This window comes from Trichoderma harzianum, assembly GCF_003025095.1.
Source record: "Trichoderma harzianum CBS 226.95 unplaced genomic scaffold M431scaffold_4, whole genome shotgun sequence".
NCBI classification, from domain to species: Eukaryota; Fungi; Ascomycota; class Sordariomycetes; order Hypocreales; family Hypocreaceae; genus Trichoderma; species Trichoderma harzianum.
Window position 1 is genome coordinate 106,885 of NW_020209252.1, and position 22,360 is coordinate 129,244.

At 52.8% G+C, this 22,360-nt stretch overlaps 6 protein-coding genes across 6 annotated transcripts; 2 read left to right on the forward strand and 4 right to left on the reverse strand.

Annotated features, from left to right (window-relative positions):
• Nucleotides 1-289: 289 nt before the first annotated feature.
• Nucleotides 290-1,968, reverse strand: M431DRAFT_82004 (hypothetical protein; the record flags this gene model as incomplete). The annotated part of the gene is made up of 3 exons (XM_024923106.1): nt 290-834; nt 890-1,640; nt 1,705-1,968. The coding sequence occupies 3 exons, from the start codon at nt 1,966-1,968 to the stop codon at nt 290-292; spliced, it is 1,560 nt and encodes a 519-aa protein (XP_024775919.1).
• An 826-nt stretch (nt 1,969-2,794) lies between these two features.
• On the reverse strand, nt 2,795-4,584 carry M431DRAFT_81428 (glycoside hydrolase family 47 protein; the record flags this gene model as incomplete). The annotated part of the gene is made up of 2 exons (XM_024923040.1): nt 2,795-2,926; nt 3,022-4,584. The coding sequence occupies 2 exons, from the start codon at nt 4,582-4,584 to the stop codon at nt 2,795-2,797; spliced, it is 1,695 nt and encodes a 564-aa protein (XP_024775920.1).
• A 1,104-nt stretch (nt 4,585-5,688) lies between these two features.
• On the reverse strand, nt 5,689-10,551 carry M431DRAFT_492701 (hypothetical protein; the record flags this gene model as incomplete). Its single annotated transcript, XM_024917032.1, has 7 exons — nt 5,689-5,974; nt 6,047-6,393; nt 6,446-6,581; nt 6,639-6,675; nt 6,782-7,270; nt 8,402-10,302; nt 10,361-10,551. The coding sequence occupies 7 exons, from the start codon at nt 10,549-10,551 to the stop codon at nt 5,689-5,691; spliced, it is 3,387 nt and encodes a 1,128-aa protein (XP_024775921.1).
• Nucleotides 10,552-12,249: 1,698 nt separating this feature from the next.
• Nucleotides 12,250-16,616, forward strand: M431DRAFT_505984 (hypothetical protein). Its single transcript, XM_024918733.1, has 3 exons — nt 12,250-13,280; nt 13,363-13,993; nt 14,067-16,616. The coding sequence occupies exons 1-3, from the start codon at nt 12,573-12,575 to the stop codon at nt 16,130-16,132; spliced, it is 3,405 nt and encodes a 1,134-aa protein (XP_024775922.1). The 5' UTR covers nt 12,250-12,572; the 3' UTR covers nt 16,133-16,616.
• A 1,285-nt stretch (nt 16,617-17,901) lies between these two features.
• Nucleotides 17,902-19,463, forward strand: M431DRAFT_80599 (hypothetical protein; the record flags this gene model as incomplete). The annotated part of the gene is made up of 6 exons (XM_024922959.1): nt 17,902-17,953; nt 18,009-18,137; nt 18,318-18,475; nt 18,757-18,833; nt 18,893-18,989; nt 19,047-19,463. The coding sequence occupies 6 exons, from the start codon at nt 17,902-17,904 to the stop codon at nt 19,461-19,463; spliced, it is 930 nt and encodes a 309-aa protein (XP_024775923.1).
• An 802-nt stretch (nt 19,464-20,265) lies between these two features.
• M431DRAFT_79865 (hypothetical protein) lies at nt 20,266-21,043 on the reverse strand (the record flags this gene model as incomplete). The annotated part of the gene is made up of 2 exons (XM_024922872.1): nt 20,266-20,428; nt 20,502-21,043. 2 exons carry the CDS (start codon nt 21,041-21,043, stop codon nt 20,266-20,268), a joined length of 705 nt encoding a protein of 234 aa, XP_024775924.1.
• Between the last annotated feature and the right edge of the window lie 1,317 nt (nt 21,044-22,360).

A 22,360-nucleotide genomic window follows, 5' to 3' on the forward strand; every position in this document is an offset into this window, starting at 1 on the left:
AACGTGGTGGCCACAGTCAATGTGTAATCACCGTCTATACGATCACTCGCATTGGACATTGAGAATTATAATCGTGAATCGGTTTTACCGAATAAGCAGCTATTCGAGAAATAAAGGAGGTGGATGTAACAAGTCACTTTCACAACACTTTACGCTAAAGGGAGTAAGAAAAGATATTGATATTTGCATATGTACTACTGATAAACTAATGAAAAGAGAGAAAGACTCGGGGACCTATCGCAGGGTAAAAGTGTAGAGACATCCCAAGTCCATAGGCAGTAGAGAAGGCTTAAGCAAGCAGCAAACCCGCCAACACAGCGGCCTGGGCAACTACCACAGTGCCATGTCGCTCTGAGATTAAACCGCCTGCAGCATTTTGACCATTACCACCACCATTGCCATCACCACCATTACCGTCGCCACCGTTACCATCACCAGGGTTGCCGTCATTGGGATTACCGTCATTAGGATTGCCGTCATTAGGATTGCCGTCATTAGGATTGCCGTCATTGGGGTTGCCATCATTGGGGTTGCCGTCATTGGGGTTGCCGTCATTGGGGTTGCCATCACCAGGATTGCCACCACCACCATTACTAGCATTCGTTCGTTCAAGAACAAAAATCTCTCCAGTAGCATCAGATGAGAACCACAGGCGGTCAGCAGAGTCCCAAGCCAATCCTACAGGGCGAAAGCATTGATCGGGACAATTTATAACATCTGCATTGGCGATGATGTCGGTAACAGCGTTGGTGCTATTCTGTGGAGCGGTGGGCTGGCCATTGGAGTCAAAGGCAAGAGAGACGATGCGGTATCCAGTAGCCTCATTTCGGTTCCCTTGATTGAGTGAGCATCAGTATATATGGTTATAGACAGCCCAGAGGAGACTTACAGCTACCGTGAAAGGTCACAAACGCCTCCGAGGCATTGGGGGTGAATTTGATGTCCAAAGGAGCCGAATGCGCTTGGAAAGCAATTCGAGGAGGAACATAGTCAGTATTGCAGCTTGCGTCCGTCACATTGGACGGCGCGTCATCGTCGGCAAATTGGTCTCCAACCTGGAGATCCCCTAGGTCGGGAAAACCAGCCATCGACCAGAGTGTATAGCAGTCAGGATAGCCATAGTTGCCTCCCTGGTTACCACTAGACCCCAACACACCGTGGTAATTGAGCTCTTCGCCAGGGTTGTTTTGGTGAATATCCTGGCCTTGGCGCTGAAGCTGATCGACTGAGTTTTCGACAGACCAGATACCTCCGGTAGAAGGATGCTCAGCAACACCCACAGAATTCCTCAACCCCCAACCAATGAGGTTTCCATCGAGAAAGTCGTATGGTGGATCGCCGGGCCCAATCTGAGCAATGTTGTAGCTACGAATTTGGGAATGCCCGCTATTGATGTCATGGGCATCGTTATCTTCATTCGAACTGCTGCCACGAGAAACGAGAAGTGTACCTGGCTGTTTCTTGGACACGAGCAGCGTGCGAGTCGTGTGATCCGTGTTGCTCATGTTAGTGACCAGAGTGACATTGGAAGATAGGTCAACAGAGACGGCCTGGCTATCGTAGGCAAAGGCAAAGACGCTCTCGGCTGAGGAGACGTAGACGGTTTTGCCATCACCCGAGAGAGCAAGTCCATGGTTGAGCTAGTGTTCCATTCATTAGCTTAGCTAAATCCTTGCCATGTAGGATCATCATATCATCACTTACATTTGGATCAGCAATCAGTGTCGTGTTGCTCATCACCGCCAAGCAGGTTCCGCCGCCATCGTCGAGCGTCAGATGCGTCAACCCAACTCCTGATTGCACCACCAAAAGCCCCCCATCAGCATCAAAGGCAATGCCCCTGGGCCTGGTCAAGCCATTCGCAATGAGGCGGTACTCCCAGCCACTGGCCGCCACTGGCGCGGGGTACGTAACGTTGGGATTATTGGAGCATGTCTGTGCCGCGGTGCGCCGTTGGAGCAGCTGCATCAGCAAGTATATCAATAACGATAAGAGTTTGTTCATCGTGGCGGTGGTCAGCAGAAATGATGATCAAAAGCCGCCTCTCCAAAGAATGTTCAAAGAATGTTGTTGAATCGAAGTTACAACGGCAACCGTCCTGAGCGAATCAACAAGATATACGTCAACGACGCATCTAGAAGGAACCACGGAGGGTTTGAAAGACCGAGACATCGCGTCAGACTAAAAAAGGTAGCAGCAACGGGCCATTTTTCATCCTTCCTTACGCCTAAAAGACGTCGTTCATTCCGTGGTTAAACTCATGACAAGCGAGATCTCCGTCGCAACATCCAAAAGAAGGGGGAGGGGAAAGCTGAAGGCTGAGACTTGCTGTCAGAAGCCAAGCTTTTGAGATCCTGGATAGTCGTTGGCCGAGTGGGGGCTTGCCCCGGATTTGGGCTAAATAGAGTAGCGGAATAAAGGGTTAAGCATATAATGCAACCATCGTAAACTGTTGGTGATTCATCGAATCACGTAACTTCCGTGGTCCATGTGGGCATGCGCAATGCTAGGACGCCGATCCAAATACACGCAGCAATCTGGAATAGTGACGAGGAGAAGAATGAATCAAAAATCTTGTATGTACCTAGGCAGAGTCTATGTGCATGTTAGCCAATACCAAATAACAGTACACTTATACTTCATATCCTTGTGAACAAAAGCTCATTCTCATTCTCGGCAAAAGAAAGAGAATTCTCTTCTTCAATATACAAGGCAGATAGATGGTAGTATAGAAAATCGCCAAGTCCAACAAAAAGTCCAATCCCCTCATCTATTCCTACCTTCCCCTCCCGCTTCATCGCAACCCTACCCTCGGCCTCTTGAGCGGGTGTGCTTCGGTATTAAACACATACTCATCCAAGCTGATAACATCAGGAGGCGAAAAAATGAGGTAAAAATACTTGAGCGTCTCAGCCATCCAAAAACTCTAGAATCGAGGAGAGCACATATTAGTAAACGCTGTTCCCAAGTAAAAAAAAAAAAAGTTCCATCCCAATAAAACAAAGAAAAATAAAAACTCACCTCCATGGAATCCATCTTCTTCGTCGGTCCCTGAACAGTCACGTCCTCTATCGCAGAGTTCGCCAGCTCCGTCTCCGTCGCCTTCATGATGGCCTCAAACATGTCCCACGCAGTGTCCTGCAGATCCGCCTTGCCCGTGATGCGATACAGCACAAACAGGCTCTCAATCGCCTCCGGCCGTAAAATGTATCGCGTGTCCCGCGCGTGCTTGAACCCCTTGGGCATCATCTTGCTTCCCTCCTTCGCCCAGCGCGCCTCGTCCCACTCGCACTTGTCCAATGTCTTGCACGGCAGCATGCCGAAGATCTCGGGCATGATACCCGTGGGGAAGCGGCCGTACGCCCAACCGCACCCGCGGGCGAGACGCTCTCCAATGTCGACATGGCCGTCGATGTCGAAGAGCTTCCCGCCAAGCGCAAACATGCCTCCGACGAAGCATGTGAGGTGCTGGCTGTCAGCCTGAAGCCCGTTGCCAGCACTGAACTCACCGCTGAACAAGATGTCGTCTTGATCCGGCAGCATAGGTCTAAACAGGAGATTGTTCACCGCCGCGTCCATAGCTGGGCGATACAGCTTCTCGTAGACGCCGTCCACGCCCCCAAGCAGCGCGTGCATCTTGGGCAAATACTCATAGAGCGAGTCGGCCAATGCACCCAGCGTAAAGCTGCTGTCGACAGCCATCTCAGCTTTGAAGTTGAGCGTCGTCGGCCACATGCCCGGCAGCAGCGTGTCGTTCTGAATCTTCTCCAGAAAGCGAGTCACGCGATCCGTCGCATCGTAATACTTGCTATCGCCCGTCAGCTGCGACAGCCTCGTAAACTCCATGCTCAGCGAGCAAGGCGACGCCGACGGATCGTTGGTGCCGGCGACCAGCTTCCCCGACTTGGCCTTTTCAAAGTCGAGCCAGAAGCCAGGCATCCTGTTGGGCGTGTCAAAGCCCATGTACAGCATCTCGCCCAGCTCAACCGCCTTGCGCAGCAGCACTCGCTCGCCGCTCAGGTCGTAGGCGCTCAGCAAGCCTCCCAGATGGCGGATCGTCGTCTCAAACATGTTGGCCGCCGTCGAATCCGTCACAGACCAATCCAGCGCGCCCACAGCGCCTGCAGCTTCGGCGAACTCGTCCTTGAAGCCCATGATCCACAGCGTATCCAAGGAATCGACCAGCGTCGCCGCCCAACCGCCAAACGGATCCTTTGCAGATCCAGACACGGGCGTGAGCTCGTCCCTCATCCAGGCGAGTGATTTATAGGCATCATAGCTGCGCTTAAAGGCCCTCCGCACGGCATTGCGGCGCTTCTCGTTGACCGCAGAATGGCCAAAGGCTCCGGCTTCCGCCTGGACTTGAGGAAGCGCTGCTGGCTTGCCCGTAGGTAGCGGCTTGATGTCCTTGACGCCATGATGCTGCTGCACCGTCGACCAGTTGAACGAGCTCGGCACGAAGACAGGCTGCGGTATGTTGGACGATGTCAGGTAGTAGACAGCCAATGCAGCCAACAGGAAGCCGCTGAAGAGCACCAGGCGCCCAACCCTCCGCGGCAAGCTCAGACCATTGATTATCCCCATTATGAGTCGACGCTCCTCTTCATCTCGACTGCAATTGGCGTCGAAAGAAGAAATAAAATAAAAAGAGCAAAAAAGGCGGTGCCAAGACTACCAATTTAGACATAAAAACAAAACAAATACACCGGGGATTGGCCTGTTACTGTGAAGGTGTAATAATGCCAGCCAGCCAAAACCCAATTCAAACACGGCGCCGATCCCCAATTGTTTAAGGGGGGCAACCGGCCGAATCGACCTCCGTGTCATTAACTCTCCCCGCAGCGCATTCTTAGTACGAGGAGGTACTTTATGCTTGCCATGTGCCTGTAAGATTTGTCGGATGGCCAAAGTGAATAGTGCGACATTAGCCTATAGTGGACAGTGTATGCTGCAGCTCTACCTATTTAGCCCAAATACAGATAGACATCATGCGAGCATATCAACTTGATATCTGTATGGTAAAAAAACCATATTAAGATGAATGCAAACCTAAATAAATAAATAGAAGGCGAGATCAAATTGATACGTAGAGATTAAATTAACCCAAAAATCCATATACACTTGAACTACTTCAGGCAAACGAAATCTTCAAAGCCCATAAACATAATATTTCCTTAGACAAATAACATTGAATAAACATCTCAACATACATCTTTACTCAACAATTGATGGATTCTTCGAGCTTCGCTTATTCCAACGCTACCTCTACAGGCAATACACGGTATGGAAATGCAAAATGCCAGGAACCACCTATATACAACAAAACAGGGAGGAAACTCATTAGACGAGGCTAGGGAGACGTGAAACAGTAAGAGACATATGATGCCCAACGCAAAGCCGAAAAAAAGGAATTGCAAAATTAAAGCAAAACAAAACAAAACAAGAGCAAAATCTTCATAATCCCCTGCAAAGCACAAACTCAGAAAAAGGTAGGTAGCTATATAAAAAAGGGAATAAAAATGAAAGAAGTAACATATGGCCCAGGCGTTCTGCGCTGGAATTCGACACCAATCCGGATCTGTTATATACCCTGACGCCCTTCAACAAGAAAAGAACAGAAAAGACAACAAAAGAAAATGCCAACAGCCGCAAGTCGCTTTTCAATAAATTCTCTTAACCCCCCGTCTTTCAACGGAGTCCAATCACACTCATCTCCAACGTCCACACTCGCCTGATCCATACTTTGAGCTTGCCCTCAACGCCTTCGACGTTGTCCAGCTCGATGCCCTCCCACCAGCATCGTCTGGCCGGTTTTCGCCAGAACAGCAGCAGCTTCTGTGCCATGCCGACGGCATTGTTACCCATTTCGTTACCACGAATGTCGCTACGCAATCGAGCGAGTGCCAGGCTGCAGATGACGGCCTTGTTAGGTTCGCCAGCCCGGTGGCCCCAGCAGTCATCGTGGTTAAAGCCACTGTTAAATACCAAGTTAGCCATACAAAGCAAGCTACAAGAAGAGAATGACTCGTTAGGGGAAATAACATACCCTGCCGTCAGCATCTCAATCAGGTGAGCTTCAGTCGTTCCGGGTTCATCGCTTCGTTTTAGCCCAGAAAAGATGCCATCCTGCTTGAGCAGGGCACGTGCCGCTGCGCGCTTGACTTCAATCATGTCGGGTTGGCTGATATCTGACTTGGGTGGGATTGCATAAAAGTCAAGATCCTCTCTTAGGACGATAATGCCAGCCCTCTTTGAAGCGTCTTCACGGGAGCCCATTGGATCCAGGGGAACAATTTCACCATCTTGAGACGTGCCGGGCGATGATTCAGTAGGGATTGACTGAGCAACAGTCCGGAAGAAGTCCAGCATGTACTGCAGTGATGCAGGATCATACTGTGTTGTCGTTAGTAAATGACTAGGGATCTGAGACTGGTGGTTTACTAACGTCAACTTGCACCGCATCGCTATCAGGAAACCCGCTCATGTGGCCTTCTGGGAATAACCCATTGGGAAATAGAGATAACAGGACAAACTCGGGCAAAGTGAGTAGCTCATCACGCGAAAGGACGAATCTGGTACCCCTGTTCCCGTTTGTTAGTCTCTTCGCTGCATTCTTTTTGAGAATTATTGCCACTTACCGTAGGTCCATGGTAATTGTCTCATCAGCGCCGACATCTAGGATATTGTTAGCAAATTTGCTCTATTCGCTGCTTTCTCCCATTGTCCCCTTTTTTTATTTTCTTTTTGGAAATCGAGACATAGATTTGACAAGGAAGCTCACCTCCGATGGCATTGATAGGTGGTCCACCCTGCTGTACCTGAGTAATGATACTCGAGGCTCCTCCTGCGGCCGCCATTACGTATGAGAATGCGTGGAGAGGACTGTCTCCCTCAGAGTATGCAGGTGGCGGTTCGGCGTCGTCGTCCTTGCGACTTGACTCTCCCTTGGTGTCCCTGGGGAGCGCACGCTTGGTCTCGGCTACGGGGCCTTGAAAGGCACGCGCAGCAGTCTGATCAGGGTCAAAGGGCTCGGGAGCGTGAGAGTCGTAGCCGTAAGCTGGCGCGGCGACAGATGCGGAAGAAGCACTTCCTTCTGGAACGACGGCAGGAAACTTCCCAAAGGCCTCACCACTGGGATGATCTTGGACCGACGAGAAGAGCGACGAGAACGGCGGAGGGCGGGAAGACGAAGCCTCCGAGATGGGGTACTGTGGCGGCGGCGACTGCTCGGCCTCGTGGGCAGCACTCTCGTTCTCTGCGGCGTCGCGATCTAGGTCGAGATCCAGTTGTTGTCGGGCAGCGGTGGCCGTAGCGGCGTGCTCGTGATGCACCTTGGCCTCGATCAGCTCCGAGGACTCAGACGGTCCGGTTCCAGACTCTTCCGTCTCAGACAACGTGGCGGATTGTTCTTGACTGTGCTGTACGAGTACAGGAGCTCGTCTCGGCGAGGAAGCGGTGATGGTCGATGGCGATGGGGGCTGACAAGGGAGATTGACTCGGGCGGGTCAGTGCATCTGGCTCTATCACCGGGCGAGAGATGGATGGTGCTAGTAGTAGGCGTGCGGAAAGGAGGCGGGCATTCGCGTGCTAAACAAAGGCTTCGCGGCGGTACGATGCAAGCGACTGAAGATGGATTTCCGTCGTCTTTCGGGGGGCGAACTAAGCGCTGTGAGCCCGCTGATTGATGGGTGCAGATTGGTCTGGTCGATTGATATGTTGACGATGGGATTGCCGCTGATGAGTTGATGGTTTGGGTGGGGACGAACCAAGTCAACCTTGAACTGCCATAGGCTGCCCACCGAACCAGCGCCAGTGCATGATGCTCGTACTCCGTACCCAGCACAGGCCTTGGTGCTTGGCCAGTGAATGCTCCAGCATCCTTTTAGGGGCTCCTCTGCCAAATACAGGCGGGTTAGCCTCTCGCCAAACGGCCTGGCTGGTCATCAGCCCCACTGCAGATGGAACGGGTAGCTAAATTGGGCACACTCGCCAGCCAATGGCAGAGCTCCAGCCACACCAAGCTTCACATTAGCCGCCAGAGCCAACAGTGATTGGGAACAAAACTACAGAGCACCTGCGGAACCGCCAATGAAATTGAACATCTCAAAGAGTATAGGGGCCAATTTCACGCCAGCCTGAAATTTTCCTCATTTTACTTGATCCGCCAAGGACGAGGCTGATGGGCAAGAAGCATCCAAAGGTCAAGCCACAACTGTTATTGTACGTGCTCGTGCAGTTGAGCACATCAATTTAATATTGATGGATTTGATTCCATGAAACAAATCCTAGATCTTCTGTACCTTGATACTGTAAAACTCCATCCCACAAATGCTACAACACCACAACACCATCAAACTCCAGTCCCTTCTTTTAAATCCTTAACCGCATCATTCGCTATCACTGTCGCCAAAGATCGCCCGTAGGACGTCAGCATTGGCCGTCTTACCTTCAACGGCTTCATTCCGGTCTGGATTCACTTGGCTCTCCATTACGGGGCTCTGCTTGCCCGATTGTGTCGTCGCCCCTGCCGCTATCGCAGCCGTTGTGTCCACGCCCACAGGAGATTCGTCTCGAGTTCGAGATGCCGAGAGCAAGGGCATCTGTACGTCCTCCATGGGACTGCCATAAGCCGGCCTCGCACTCGGACCTGGGGTTGCTTTGCTGGCCTCGGGCTCGTCGTCTCGACGGGCGTGTGACGGCGGTTTGACGTTGAATCGCTTACAGAGTAGTCGCGTAGGGTAAAAGTCTTCCACAGATCTCGTCATTTTGCCAAACATGCCCATCTTGGCAGCCTCTTCTGCCGGGTCTGATATCTTTGGCTCGGGCACAGAGATTAATTCCCTTTCTCTTGTTGGCTCAGCAGAAACGCTATGTGGTGTTTTAGCCGTCGTAAATCTTGATGCCATGAAGCCAGTCATAGGTTTGAATATCCTCGCGCAATTATGGAATTCTGTCATTTCTCGAAGAAACTCGTCATCCGACATTCCCCTAGGTTTATCCGGAAGTGACAGTTTGGGATTCGTGTGGTGTTCCAGGTAGCGTTTGTAGCGAGCCCTCTTAGTTTCATCGTCTGCGTACGGTCCTCGCAATCCCCTCGCAATGGCCGCTATTGCCGTTTCACGATCGAGCTTGGGGACTTGCTCCCATAACATTGTTTGCTTTTCTTCTTCTGACATTGCAAACTTCTCAGGGATCTCGCCGAGGCCAGGGGGCAAATCTACCCTTCCTGAGGCCGCGGCCAACTTCTCTCTAGAAGCGGCAGATATGTAGTCAAACACAGATTTTCCAGGGAGGGCAGCTTCTCCAAGGATAGCGGCTCGAGACTTTGCATCGAGGGTTGACGACTTGGCAGCCTCGGCGGCCGAAACAAATGTACTGGCTCGATCTTCAACATTGGTGGCCTTGGATGACATCCAGCCCGGGGGAACTGGCGGTGGTGCATATTTTGCTAGAGTAATGGTTAAGTCTTGCATGGCATTTGCCAAGACAAACCCATCCAGAGGAAGCCGCCCGTCTTGACATCTCCGCAGGTTGCTGCCAACTCTGGAAGTTTTCGGTATGAATACTGGAGCATTTTTAAGCGACGGGTTCGCTGTTGCAGATAGCTTCTTTCCTTTCTTCTTCTTGTCGCCGCCAACAACACGATTGTATTTGATCTTGGGTCCAATCTCGTAAGGGTCTTCGTCGTCAGAGCCGTCGTCGTTGAGGATGCCAACTCCGATGCCGCCTCGCTGTGGCTTCTTCTTGGTCTCTGTTCGAGATAATATCGACAACGCGCCATCGCGAGAATCGGCCTCCTTGTCGCTATCTGCTTTGCTTTCTCGGCGCAATGAAAAAAGCTTGCCCTGGCCATTATGCCCCAAGCCCATACGATCTGTCTTGCGGACAAATCGCAGGACCTCGGTATTGTCAGGTGCAAAGAGATGGGTTTTTCCATCTATCGTGTTAGACTTCCCGCCGAGGTCCAGGCGTGCACCTCGTAGCACTTTTGGTCCAATGCCCTGGCCATCTTTCCAGCCCATTCTTCGCAACAGCTTTAGGCCCATTGTATCTCCGTCGGCTCTGAAGAGACCCATCAGGCCCCCGGCACGGAGTTCTTCCTGGGTGGACGATCCCAGCCCGGCAAACGCCTGTGTGGTTTTGAGCGTCTGCGCTTCCGCGGCATCCGCAAGGTCCTCCTCATCCATATAATCTTCGGCACGCTGCTGGGATTGGCCAGCTTCATCTTTACGGCGATTCGAGCGGCTCGACACAAAAGTAGATGGTGTCCATCCTTCCTTAGATCCAACCGTGTTAAAGTAGCTTTCTTGATAGTCAGACGTTAGTGATTTAGATGAAGGTCGAGAGAGCTGCGACTTACCCTGCGCTCCAGCCACCGGTAAAGGCTCCATGCAGTCTCCGCCTGCCCTTATCATCCCTCACCTCCTGCTTCCACAATGGAAGGTATGAGCCATCGTCGCGTTCGCCGTCCTCAGGCAAAGGGGTGCCGAAGATGGCGTAAGGCGCATGGAGGTCGGCCTCAAATGTCGCCCGCGATCGTTTGTAGGACATAGGCTTTCGTATTCGGTTAAGTGCCGCGAGCAAGTGTCTGTGGCATTAGGGAAATTCGAGGCAGCTCAGAGCATGGCAAATGCGCGTCAATCGGCGGTCCAGCAACGAGGCCGCAAAAGGGATGGCGATGTCAGGCGTGGAACAAATGGGCAAGTTTTGCAAGTGTCGGCACAAATCAGGAACAGGCTTGTTGTAGATGCGCTATCGATAAAGTTGAAGAAATGCTACCAAGGTACCTTAAGCCTACTGCCGCCTTCAAGGTTTCTATTACTCGTACTTTGAACATTACTGGACCGCCTGGTGCCGGCTTTTGACCCACTCGTATCGACCAGAGCAACTCCAGCATGACGCACTCAGACGCTTGGCTGCTTGTTACCGAGTGCTTCCAGCTGCTCGGATCCTCTAACCTAAAGTCAGTGCCCTTTTGCTTTTTTGTGTCTGGTGTTATTTCCGTTTGCGGCTTTGTTTTGAGTTTGTTCAGTGAATCATTCACAATGAAAAGCAAATTGACGGCCATTCTTTGCAAGACGCACTGCGCATGCTCTGGTCATGGTGATGGGCTTCACTCGTCAGCCAGCTTACGTGTCAGTCAGTAGAGGCATATTGCTGTTCTCAGTGATGGGCATCAGATGTGGTTCCAAGGCAGTTGATTCTGCGCCTAGTCGGAGCTATCGATGCCCTTTTGATTCACGGGCTGCTAAAAGCCACACGAAGTCTCCTTTAGTGCAATTAGCTTTCAGCTCCCTAATCAGATCCATATAAGTGGTCTGCAATAGGGGCGCTTTTCTGCTGACTGCCCCAGTTGGTAATGCATCCATCCACGATTCATGACGGTGGTGTCTGAGAACGACGGAAATAGAAATTGGACACCCAGCCACCGCAAGCACAATGATGAAATAGGGTAGAGGACGGGGGAAAACAAAGCAAAGACAAATAGGGAGAAAGGAGAGCACAAAAGGGTCAACAATGGGCCAAGACAAAAAGAAAGAAAGAAAGCTGGTGCATTGATGTTTCAAGCCTTGTTTATCGTCGACGGGATGGACAAGGGATGGAGTTTGCTGGCACGCCGTCAGTAGGCCTTTGTGGTGGGACGGCAGACAGAGACAGCTGCAGCACAGATGCCCAACCCAAATGCCAGCTCAGGCCTGCGCAAACAAACCTTCAGGTTCAATCAATGACTCCATCCAAACGAACTGGACATGTGCTGTGGAGCCTGCAGCTGTGGATGGCGCCTGAGGGGCCTGAGGGATGCCGCCTAGATGAGCTGTCCCCAGCCCCCATCCAACCAACTGAGCGATTCACGGCCCCTGGTGTGCTAGTTCCAGCGAGCCAGGTTTAGCCACGAGCCTTGCAGTACCTGATGCAACAAAGCTGGGCGACAAAGCGGCTTGAGCTGTGAATGTGTGTGATGCTTTTGTCTTGGTGCACGAAGAGGAGAGGCGAGGCGGTACCTGACGTAGGTTGCCTGTACTTGTACCTTGATGCTGAGTCGGGGCAGCTGTACACTGACAGGTGCTCGTACGCAGGTACGAAGTACCGCTGCTTGTGGATTCGCAGCGCTGCCCGGCTAGAAGGTTCATGGATAGCACTGCGGAGCATCAGCTCCCGTACCCAGCCGTGCCAAATCTCGCCCATCTCTCCGTTTCTCCGTGCTGGCAGTACCTCTGACATTGCCGCTCCGTGATATCTCAATACCTCGTGGGATACTCCGTACAGCCCCCCCCCCGGGCGCTGCGCTGCACTGCACTGCGTTACCTCATCCATCCTCTGTGCCTTGTATCCATCCATTCTCACCCTGCTCTCCCCCAGCCCTCGCCCTGACAACGCGTGGATCTTCTCCTTTTTTATCTCGCAGCAGAGAGGAGGGACATTGATGCTTCCGTGACGCACGCGGGTCTTGCTTAATCTCGCCTCGCCCAGCCTTTGACGGCCTCTGTGAGCCTTTTTGCAGCCCGAGGCCGGCCCTGGCATCCCAAGCCCAAGCACAGCTTGACCTGACCAGTGCACTTTGACCGCTCGCCATGACAACCACAGCGTCTCAAGGCTCCGACTTCTCCCACACCTCCCCCTCGCGAGCCCCATCCCGGTCATATTCCACACGCTCCCGCCCCCCTCCCGTGCCAGTATCCTCTTCTGGCGGCGCGGCTGCCCCGTCTTCCAACTCCAACTCCACGTACCATCATCATCACCACTACCAAAACCAAGCTCAAGCCCAGGCTCAGAGCCAGAGCCAAAGCCAAACTCAACAGGCTCAACAGGCTCAGCAGCAGCAGCAGCAGCAGCCTCGCCACCGTCGCCGCAGCTCCTCCTCGTCCCGCCCAGCTCAGGAGCCTCCGTCGGCTCAAAATGACTACGACACTTCGCATCTAGCCGCATCCCAGTCCAAGCGCAGCTCCAGCCGAGATCGCCCTCCGCTCTCCTCTAATAACAGAGCAGCAGACGCCTCTCGATCCCATCGCAGGAGCACCAGCATCCGCTCCGCACACAATCGTCAAGGCCACTCCGAAATGCCTCCCTCGGCCGTCGCCAACAATGGCAGCGCTGCTGCTGCGTCGCACAGCGCTTCCCATGGCGCCGCCGACGCGACTCACGCCTCATCCAGCGCCAAACAATCCAGGTCGCGCACCACCATTCCCACGCAGTCTGGCAAGTGGATCTTGGGTAAGACCATCGGCGCTGGCAGCATGGGCAAGGTGAAGTTGGCTCGCAAGGAAGATGGGAGTGAACAGGTGCGCATCTAAACCCCCTTTATACTAAGCTTGATATTCTTGGTTTTTGACATTGTCTGCTAACTCTGTGCCTTGCTTCAAGGTTGCCTGCAAAATCATCCCTCGTGGCTCTACCGACGATGGCCACCAGAGTCGGGCGGAAAAGGAGCGCGCGGATCAGTCCAAGGAGATCCGAACGGCTCGCGAAGCTGCCATTGTCACCCTTCTCCACCACCCTCACATCTGCGGGATGCGGGATGTGGTCCGCACAAACTACCATTGGTACATGCTCTTTGAGTATGTCAACGGTGGTCAAATGCTCGACTACATCATCTCCCACGGCAAACTCAAGGAGAAGCAGGCTCGCAAATTCAGTCGCCAGATAGCCAGTGCTCTTGATTACTGTCATCGGAACAGTATCGTGCATCGCGATCTGAAAATCGAAAACATCCTCATCAGCAAGACTGGCGACATCAAGATCATCGATTTTGGCTTGAGTAACTTGTTCTCGCCTCGCGGCCATCTCAAGACCTTTTGCGGCAGTCTTTACTTCGCCGCTCCCGAGCTGCTGCAGGCAAGGGCATATACGGGGCCCGAAGTCGACGTGTGGAGTTTCGGTATCGTCCTCTACGTTCTCGTTTGTGGTAAAGTGCCTTTCGACGATCAGAGCATGCCTGCTCTGCATGCAAAGATCAAGAAGGGACTCGTCGACTACCCGAGCTGGCTTTCAAATGGTGAGTACTCATGATCCCCTGACACGCACCCAAAGCTTCGTCATTGAGTACTGGCTGACATTGATTCATCCAGAATGCAAACACCTCATGTCCCGAATGCTGGTAACGGATCCCAAGCAGCGAGCCACCATGCAAGAAGTTATGAACCACCCATGGATGGTTAAGGGATTCAGTGGGCCTCCAGACAACTATCTTCCAGTCCGAGAGCCGCTTACCGCAGACCTCGAGCCCGAAGTTATTCATGCCATGCAAGGATTCAACTTTGGTTCGCCCGAGACCATACGTGCTCAGCTTACAAAAGTCATCGAGTCTGAGGACTACCAAGCGGCTGTCAAGGCGTACCAAAGAGAAAAGGAGCTGCCGCAACCCACCAAAGACAGCGAGAAGAAGCGCGGCTTTGGCTTTGACTTTTACAAGAGAAGAAACTCCAACAGTCGCGACACCCTCAGCGGGCCTAGCTCTGAGGCGTTGCAAATTGGCGCTGATCCGCTGAACGCATTCAACCCGCTCACCTCCATCTACTATCTCGTCAAAGAGAAGCAAGATCGTGAACATGCGGAGATGAGCCCACCACCGACTACGTCACGCGACAAGGAAAAGGAGAAGGAGCGAGAAAGGGAACGAGAGCGCGAGCGCGAGCGGGAACGTGAAAAGGAGAGGGAACGAGAGCGCGAAAAGGAGAAGGAGAAGGAGAAAGAACGCGAGCGTGAGCGTGAGCGTGAACGTGAAAAACTACCAGAGGGCGTGCCAGATTTGGCACCCCCGCAGGCAGCTCACACCAATCCTGCAGCGTATGAAATGCCGGGCGAGAGACCTACGGGCGGGCGAACTCGGCCCAGAGCTCGTACTCATGGTGAAGATGATGCACCGGATCTGGTGAAGCAGCAGCATGTCCCCATACCACCAGAGACAAAGGCCGATCAGCTACAGAAGAAAGAAGGCACCGCTGCCGGCCTACTGCGCCGCTTCAGCACTCGAAAACGCAGGGAGCCTACGGAAAGGGAGAGAGACCGCTCCCACCCTCCTGTGGTACATGTTCACTCTCCACCTGAAGGTGCTCCTACAGCGCCTAGAAAGAGCTTCAGCATCCGACGAGGACGGCGAGACCGTGACGACCAAGGCCGCATCGCACTACCGTCTGGCGGCAGCCAGCCGCAACATAGCGAGCTTCTGAGCCCCCCGATGTCTGCAGGCGGCGTTCGTGGATCGCGGAAATCAGGTCTCGGACGATCGACCAGCGTTAACTCAGCAGACCTTCGTCGACGAGACAATGGCAGCATGTCAGCGAGAGAGCCACCCTTGACGGGCGGCTCGGACCAATCAGTTTCAGACGACCAGTCCTCAACGGTGCAAAGGGGCCATGGGCATTCGCAGTCGGTGGCAATGAGAGCTAAATCACTGGGACACGCCCGCCGTGAGAGCGTTCAGCAACGTCGACTTCGTAGAGAAGCTGCCCAAGAGTCTAATGTGCCTGAAGAAACGGACTTGGAGCAGGAGCAAAGTGGCGTTTCCACTGATAGATTAGACAGCGCTGAGTTGGCCAAGCCAGTATACCTCAAGGGTCTTTTCAGCGTTTCAACCACCTCCGGCAAGACGGTTCCAGCCATTCGTACCGATATTCGAAGGGTCTTGAAGCAACTCAATGTCGACTACATCGAAATTCGAGGTGGCTTCAGCTGCAAGTACACCCCAAGCATCGACTTGAACAGGGTTCATGATACCCCTAGCAGCCCGCCATCAAACACTCCGGGGCACCGCCGTCGCTTTAGCTTTGGTGGCCTCATGCGAGGTGAGGACCGTGATCGCGACGACATCCCCCAGATGGAACGATCCCCCATAACCCCAAGGACCCCGGGACGACAGGATCGTGACCGCACCCGTGATCACAGCTACTCCAATTCCGAGGAGTCGGTGGATAGCATCCCCCGAAGGAGCGGAGGAGTCTCGAGACGCGTGCCTGGAGAGACGACGACGCAAGTACAGAGCGATCTGGGAGGCAGCATGGTGATGGAGTTTGAGATCTTTATCGTCAAGGTTCCTCTGCTTTCTCTTCACGGCATCCAGTTCAAGAGAATGACTGGAAACACCTGGCAGTACAAAAATATGGCGGACCAGATCCTCAAGGAGCTGAGGCTTTAATCTATTCTCTCAGACACGAAAGACGAAAAAAAAGGAGACGCATATTCTAGGCCAGCGATATCATCGGCGAACGCATGGGACAGTTGGCTTGAGCGAAAGCAAAGGACGGGAAAAGGAGGGATGGGAAAGGGATCCTCCATCTGATGTTGCAGAGGGGAAAGTTTCTCTCGCCATGCTGGCGAGTAATGACAATTATTGAAAATAGAGGGAGAGGGCGCCTTTGTATATGGCATGTTGCGGCATTTCACGTACGTAGCCGGAGTTTTTTTCTTTCTTTTCTTTCGTTTTCCACTTTTCTTTTCTACCCTTGTTGGTGTGAGGATTTCGGGACTGGCAGTCGGATGAGCGCCAGCGAAGGGATGAGAATTGTTTGGGGGTGGCGCTTTAATCACATTGGGGAGCACATGAGGCATACATCTTGGTTACTCATCCACGCTTAGATTACGTATTAATAAATAGCAATATGATTCGCGATATGGGAATTTTCTCTTTCCTGTTGTTTGGTTCTTTTCTTATAGTCATTGGAGTATACATGTGTTATCAGTTGTTATCCCTTTGACCCATGATGCGTGATGTTTGACCGTATTTAGAGGAAGCATCCATGTTTCACGCAAGGCGAGTTGCACTAACAAATACTACCTAGCACAAGTACAGTCTGTACTATCAAGAATTGTTTCACTCCGAAACACTGTCTGGCCGTGTTTCTCATTAATCCATTGTTTGCGTAGTCGTACTGTAATGACATCAATACGCAAACAAACCTCTTAGCGCTCCGTGCCATCCAAGTCAGTCCTTAGAGCATCATGCAAGCTGGTCATGGATGGCAATTGGTAGGGGTGACGAGGGCTATGAAACCCTAGGAAGAGATAAGGTAACTCGCAGAAGCGCAATTGCTTTGTCTCATGTAGGTTTGCTCGCTTGGGTTGTGGCTGTGAGTGTTTTTTCACCCCATGACATTTGGATCTGCAAGGAAGATTGAGACAAATGATACCATGTAACTTGAGTAACTCGTGCTTGGTGACAGATAGGGCCCTAGCGCGCTGTCTGGATGAGGCAACTGCAGTCTAGGACAAGGTACATAGCAGGTGGTGGTAGTGCGAAGTACGTGTATGCGCGTGTAATTGAGAGCTACATACCATGGACTGCGGTCCATTGGTACTTTTCCCAGCGCCTCATGCACACCATCGCACTCCGTACCTCCAACTACGTAATCGGGTCCTCGCCTACCAGGTCGCCTATGTACGCAGGTGCAGGACAGTAGCAAGGCAAGAGCAGGCGGAGAGCATGGGCTAGGCGGGTCCCGATTGCATGGTCACCTGCGTCTCTGCGAGCGCACGCGGACGGCAGAAAAAAGGCCCGGCAGGTGGCAGCATCTCGACCCTCTTTTGCTCTTGCTCGTGCCTCTTTTTTTTGCCTCTTTGCCGCTAACACACTCAAACGCGGGGCCTACTATGCCGCTTTCGGCGATTCTGCCGCCTCTGACCGTCCCCACGCAACCTTGCAGCCGCCAGCCTCTTTCGCTCTTCCTCTCGCTTGATAGATAGCAGCTCTGGCCTTGATTCTCAGCTCCTCACACTAGCCGCCGTCCATTTTCTTCATCCTTCCTCCGGCTGCGCTTGTGATATTTCGCTCGCCCGCCGTGTTCCTTGGACGAATTCACCGGACCGCTGAAGAAGAAGAAAAAAAGGAACCAGAACCACTGGCCCAGTGCTCACGAGAAAGCACCAGATTCCGGACTCTTACCAGACGCGGACTCTAGGTCGCCCGCCATGACTGAGGTTTCGTCCACCAGGCTGTACTTGGGGAACCTCCCTCGACATGGTCCATCTCCATTGCTTCCCGCTCCCCGTGGCTACCACTAACTGGCTTCCCGCAGCTACCAAGGCCGATGTCGAGGCTCACTTTGCGACCCACGGTACCGGAGAGATTACCGAAGTAAAGCTGATGAATGGCTTCGGCTTCATCGAGTACAAGGACGCAATGGACGCCCGCGATGTCGTCCCAGGTTCGCCCGCCCCGTCCAACCAATGCTTGCTATGGGGTCCATCGTTGCTAACCAGTCGCGCTTTCTTGCCGCCGTCATATAGCCTTTCGTACGTCATCACCCCAACATCTTTTGCCTTCCCCGTCCAATGACCCTGTCGCCTTCGTTCTGCTTGGATGCTAATCCGCGATTGTAATAAAGATGGATCCGATTTTATGGGAGAACGCCTCACCGTTCAGTTTGCCCGTGGAACTCGACACCGAGAGGGCGGTATGGGGCACGAGCGTGCTCCGCCGCGACCGCGTAGAACTCCTCATCGAATGCAGATTACAGGACTTCCGAATGATACCAGTTGGCAGGTCTGTTCCCTCTCCCAGTTTATTGCTCCTGGATTCCACGGGACTTGCGTGCCTTTTCTATCATATACTTGGAGCGTTTTGGTTTGCTGTGCCTTGCTTTGGGTCGACGTATGCACCAGGCATCGTCCTTCCCTCCCCCTTCGTTCTGGACTGGCGACTCCGGCCTGGCATCCCTGGTTCCTGACTTGATGGATTTTTTGGCGTGCCGATACGTGGACTTTTTTTTACTCGAGGCTTTTCTCCTCCTCCTTGGCAACGACTTACGTGGATTCTGCGAATAGGACCTGAAAGATTTCGCCCGTCAATCAAGCCTTGACGTGGTGTACTCTGAGACTGGCCGTGACTCCAATGGTCGAGGGTAAGTTTTAATCCGTCATTTCAACTCATGCCATTGTTGCTAACAAAAACGCCCTTCAGCTTTGTCGAATTCGAGACTGCCGCAGACCTGAGAACAGCTGTCGAAAAGCTAGATGGCCGCGAATTCAAAGGAAGTCGCGTCCAGTGCCTCGTTGACGTAAGTTGTTGGCATGTTCCCTCGCATGGGCCGCTTGCTCACCCATGTGACTTTTAGACTCAACCCGATATGCCACCGCGGGACCGTGGCCGATCCCGTTCGCCAGGACGCCGACCCTACCCTCCCCCATCGTTTGATAACTATGACCGCCGAGGACCCCCTCACCGAGGATACAGCCGCGAAGCTGGCCCGTCGTACGGCTATCGTGACCGAAGCCCCCGTCGCGAGTACTACGATGATAGAGCACCGCGCTATCGTTCGCCTCCCCGGCGACCGGTGGAAGATTACCCGCCGCCTCGAGGCCGTTATGAGGAGCCTTACCGCCGCGATTACCCGCCACCTCCCGACCCTTACGCAAACGGTGGTCGACCGGCGTACGATCGGCCACCAAGAGAATTCCCTCCAAGAGAACCAGCATACCCCCGAGAGGGAGGGTATGCGCGTGATTACGATCGTGGCGGGCGCTACTGGTAAATTTTTCTCTCTATTCTGTCTCTTGTCTCAGAGCACATGTCATAGAGCCTTTACTCTATCTCCCCTACGCCCGTTTTTCTTCAACGTGTCCTTTATGTATAAACTCGCTCTCTTGGCGGAATTGGCCTTGACCAAAGGTGATAGATGACCGCACACGGATCTTTTTCTCAATTCGAAAAGCTGGCCGCCTGGCCTGGACAGACTGGTTCTTACGGGTTCGTAGCTAGGTGGGGGGATGGGAGTTTTGGACTTAACAATAGGTCAAGCAGCCTGCTAGTTGCTATTTCGATAAGAATGGATACCGGAGGACGATATACCAGGACCGAGGCTCTTGATGAGCAGAATGAACATGGGACTACTAACCGGCTGGAAAGGGGGGGAGCTCCGGAACACATGATATCACATGGGAGGCAAGAGAGTCAGGCTGTATGATTTAACGGGATTTACGCAGGGTTCTATTTGGTCTTTTTCCTTTGCACTTGATTGCTTTTATTTTGATTTTTTTCTTCTTTTATCTTACTTTGACATTCTTGCAAGAAAAGATGTGTTGACCCAGGCACGTGCTAGTCGAAGAGTAAATAAAGATGACGTAAAAGATGCAAATATTTGACAAGGACATGGTGAAACGCGATATACAAATCCACATATGGCCGGTCATCATCATTGGTATTATACACAGGCCTTGTTTCTGTTTCCCTGTTCACACATTCTCATTCAACATGCTCGCTTCTATCCAAGGATGGGCGCTGCTGGTGCTGCGAACATGTATTAGAAGCTCGTTATTTGTCTCGAATCCGTCCGTCTAGACGGTCTTTTTCCACTGAGAGTAGACGCCGATGGCACTGCTGACAGTTCCGGCCAGGCCGACGAAGCCGTCGTCGAAGCCAACCCAGCCGAGGGCAGAGGAAGGAATGGTAAGGTCGCAGACGTCGGAGATGAGCTGCAGATGGCTGGCGGCTCGCTCTCTGGAGAGATTACACACATTAGCACGAGATTTCTACGAGGTGGTGAATGGTTGTGTGGAGGGGGGAAACTCACTTGAGAATTTGCTTGCTCTCAACGACGCCCTCGCCGTCCTTACGATCAATCTTGGCCTCGCGCTGCTTGAGGCGGTACAGCGTGTAGACCTGGCCGGCAATGCTGAAGATGAGGCCCATGGCCCAGAAGCGAGAAGCGTGCTGCTGCAGCGTCTTGGCAGCATGCCACTTGCGAATACCCGCAGCATCACCCACCGTCAGGGCATCAAAGGTGAGATACCCTGCATAGCCCACCTGTCTGCCGACGGCGGCGTAGCGCAAGAAGGGCTCGACGGCCTTTGCGTCGGCGGCCTGTGCGGCGGCCTTGAAGTGCTCGACGTTCTTGCCGACGCGCATGATCTTGCGGGCGAGGCCAAACTGCTTCTTGATGGCGTTCCAGGGGGCCATTTGCGAGGGGGAGCCGTTTGTGCGGAGGAGGTACCAGGCGTAGAAGCGGGCGAAGTACTGGATCGTGCGGAGGATCTTGTCGCGGCCGACGGTGGTGGCGACGAAGCGCAGGTAATGGGCCACCGTGGGGTGGTAGACGAGGGTGTCGGCAACCATGTTTGACGTCTTTCTTTTGGAGGGTATGTTGTTTAGGTGAGATGTGTAGTAGAGCACGCGCTCATCGGACGGGGAGAAAAAAGTTGGCAGTTTATCGCTGAAGAGTGATGACGTCTGTTCTTCCTCCTCTGAAACAAAAAGGTAACAAAAGGCGGTATCAAATTGAAGCAACAAGAATGAATAGTATGGGGGAAGAAAAGAAGAAGCAAAAAAGGAACAAGTTCTCGTGAGGAAAGTTTGGAGAGAGAGGGTGATGGTTTAGCCGCGACTGGAAGTTCGTTGGAGTCGCAAAGCCGACGGCAAGTCGTTGGCGTGCGAAGGCCACATGCCGAGGTATAACTTTTGTTAGTGAGTGAGTGACTTGAACTTCCCCCACAAGAGACAACCACCCAAAAAACTGGAGAGGGAGAGTTATGATCGGTTTTGGACAAGGGAAAAAAGAATTGGGGCTGGGGTAAGAGAGGCCGGGTTCCGGAGTAGACCCGCCCGCAAACCGGCAGCAATTGGCACGTGAAATCAGAGAAAGCTTATGTAATGGAACTATATTATGTAAGTTGAAAGATTATGTAATATGTTCAGCGGAGTAATGCCGGATAAATCTCCAAGAAGCTTTCGCCCTGACACACTCCTTAGCTAATCATTATCATTACTTATCATTTCCCTCTCGGCACCGCTCGGCTCCCCATCCCGAGCTGCAGCCCAACTCACGTGGACCCTCCGCGCCACCGCCCCGAAACGGGAATCTTTTAGCTTCCCCTTGGCTTCTTCTTCCCGGGAAATCCTCTTACACAGATTGCGCACTTGTACTTTGCTTCGGCAGCTGGGTAGCGAACGAACGGGCTTAACCGGGCAAAGGAGAAAAAAGGGTCTGAATCTTTTTCCGTCCGTAGGGGGAAGGATTATCAACACGATAGAGAAAGAAAGAAGCTCCAGGGGGGCCGAAAGAAAAGAGGGCAAAAGCTCCCCTCATCCGGTGAATACCGTAGCCCGGAAGCCAAGTCTCATGCCCGGTGCCCCTTCGGTATAGTCGGTTAAGCATGACTCTATGCTGTGTAAGAGTTTTGTCACTTGATAGGAGAGAAAAGGAAGCCAAAAGAATGCAAAGACGGATCTTCCCTTCTCTCTCCCACCCCTGCCTGGCACATCCCAATGCAAATCAAAATTCAAGGGCCTAGAGTAGCCGCTCCCGTTGAACGAAGCCGCACCGCACAAGCCATCCTGAGGGAACTTAACCTGGCCAAAGAGGGACCTGCGTTCTAGTTCCGGCCGGATGGACAGCGCGGGTTTACGCGATCGTTTTCGATTTTCGGGAGTCTT

Coding starts and splice junctions, on each gene's coding strand:
- M431DRAFT_505984 (XM_024918733.1), top strand. CDS start 12,573: ATGACAACCACAGCGTCTCAAGGCTCCGACTTCTCCCACACCTCCCCC. Junction 13,281..13,362: donor AGGAAGATGGGAGTGAACAG/GTGCGCATCTAA, acceptor CCTTGCTTCAAG/GTTGCCTGCAAAATCATCCC. Junction 13,994..14,066: donor CCCGAGCTGGCTTTCAAATG/GTGAGTACTCAT, acceptor TGATTCATCCAG/AATGCAAACACCTCATGTCC.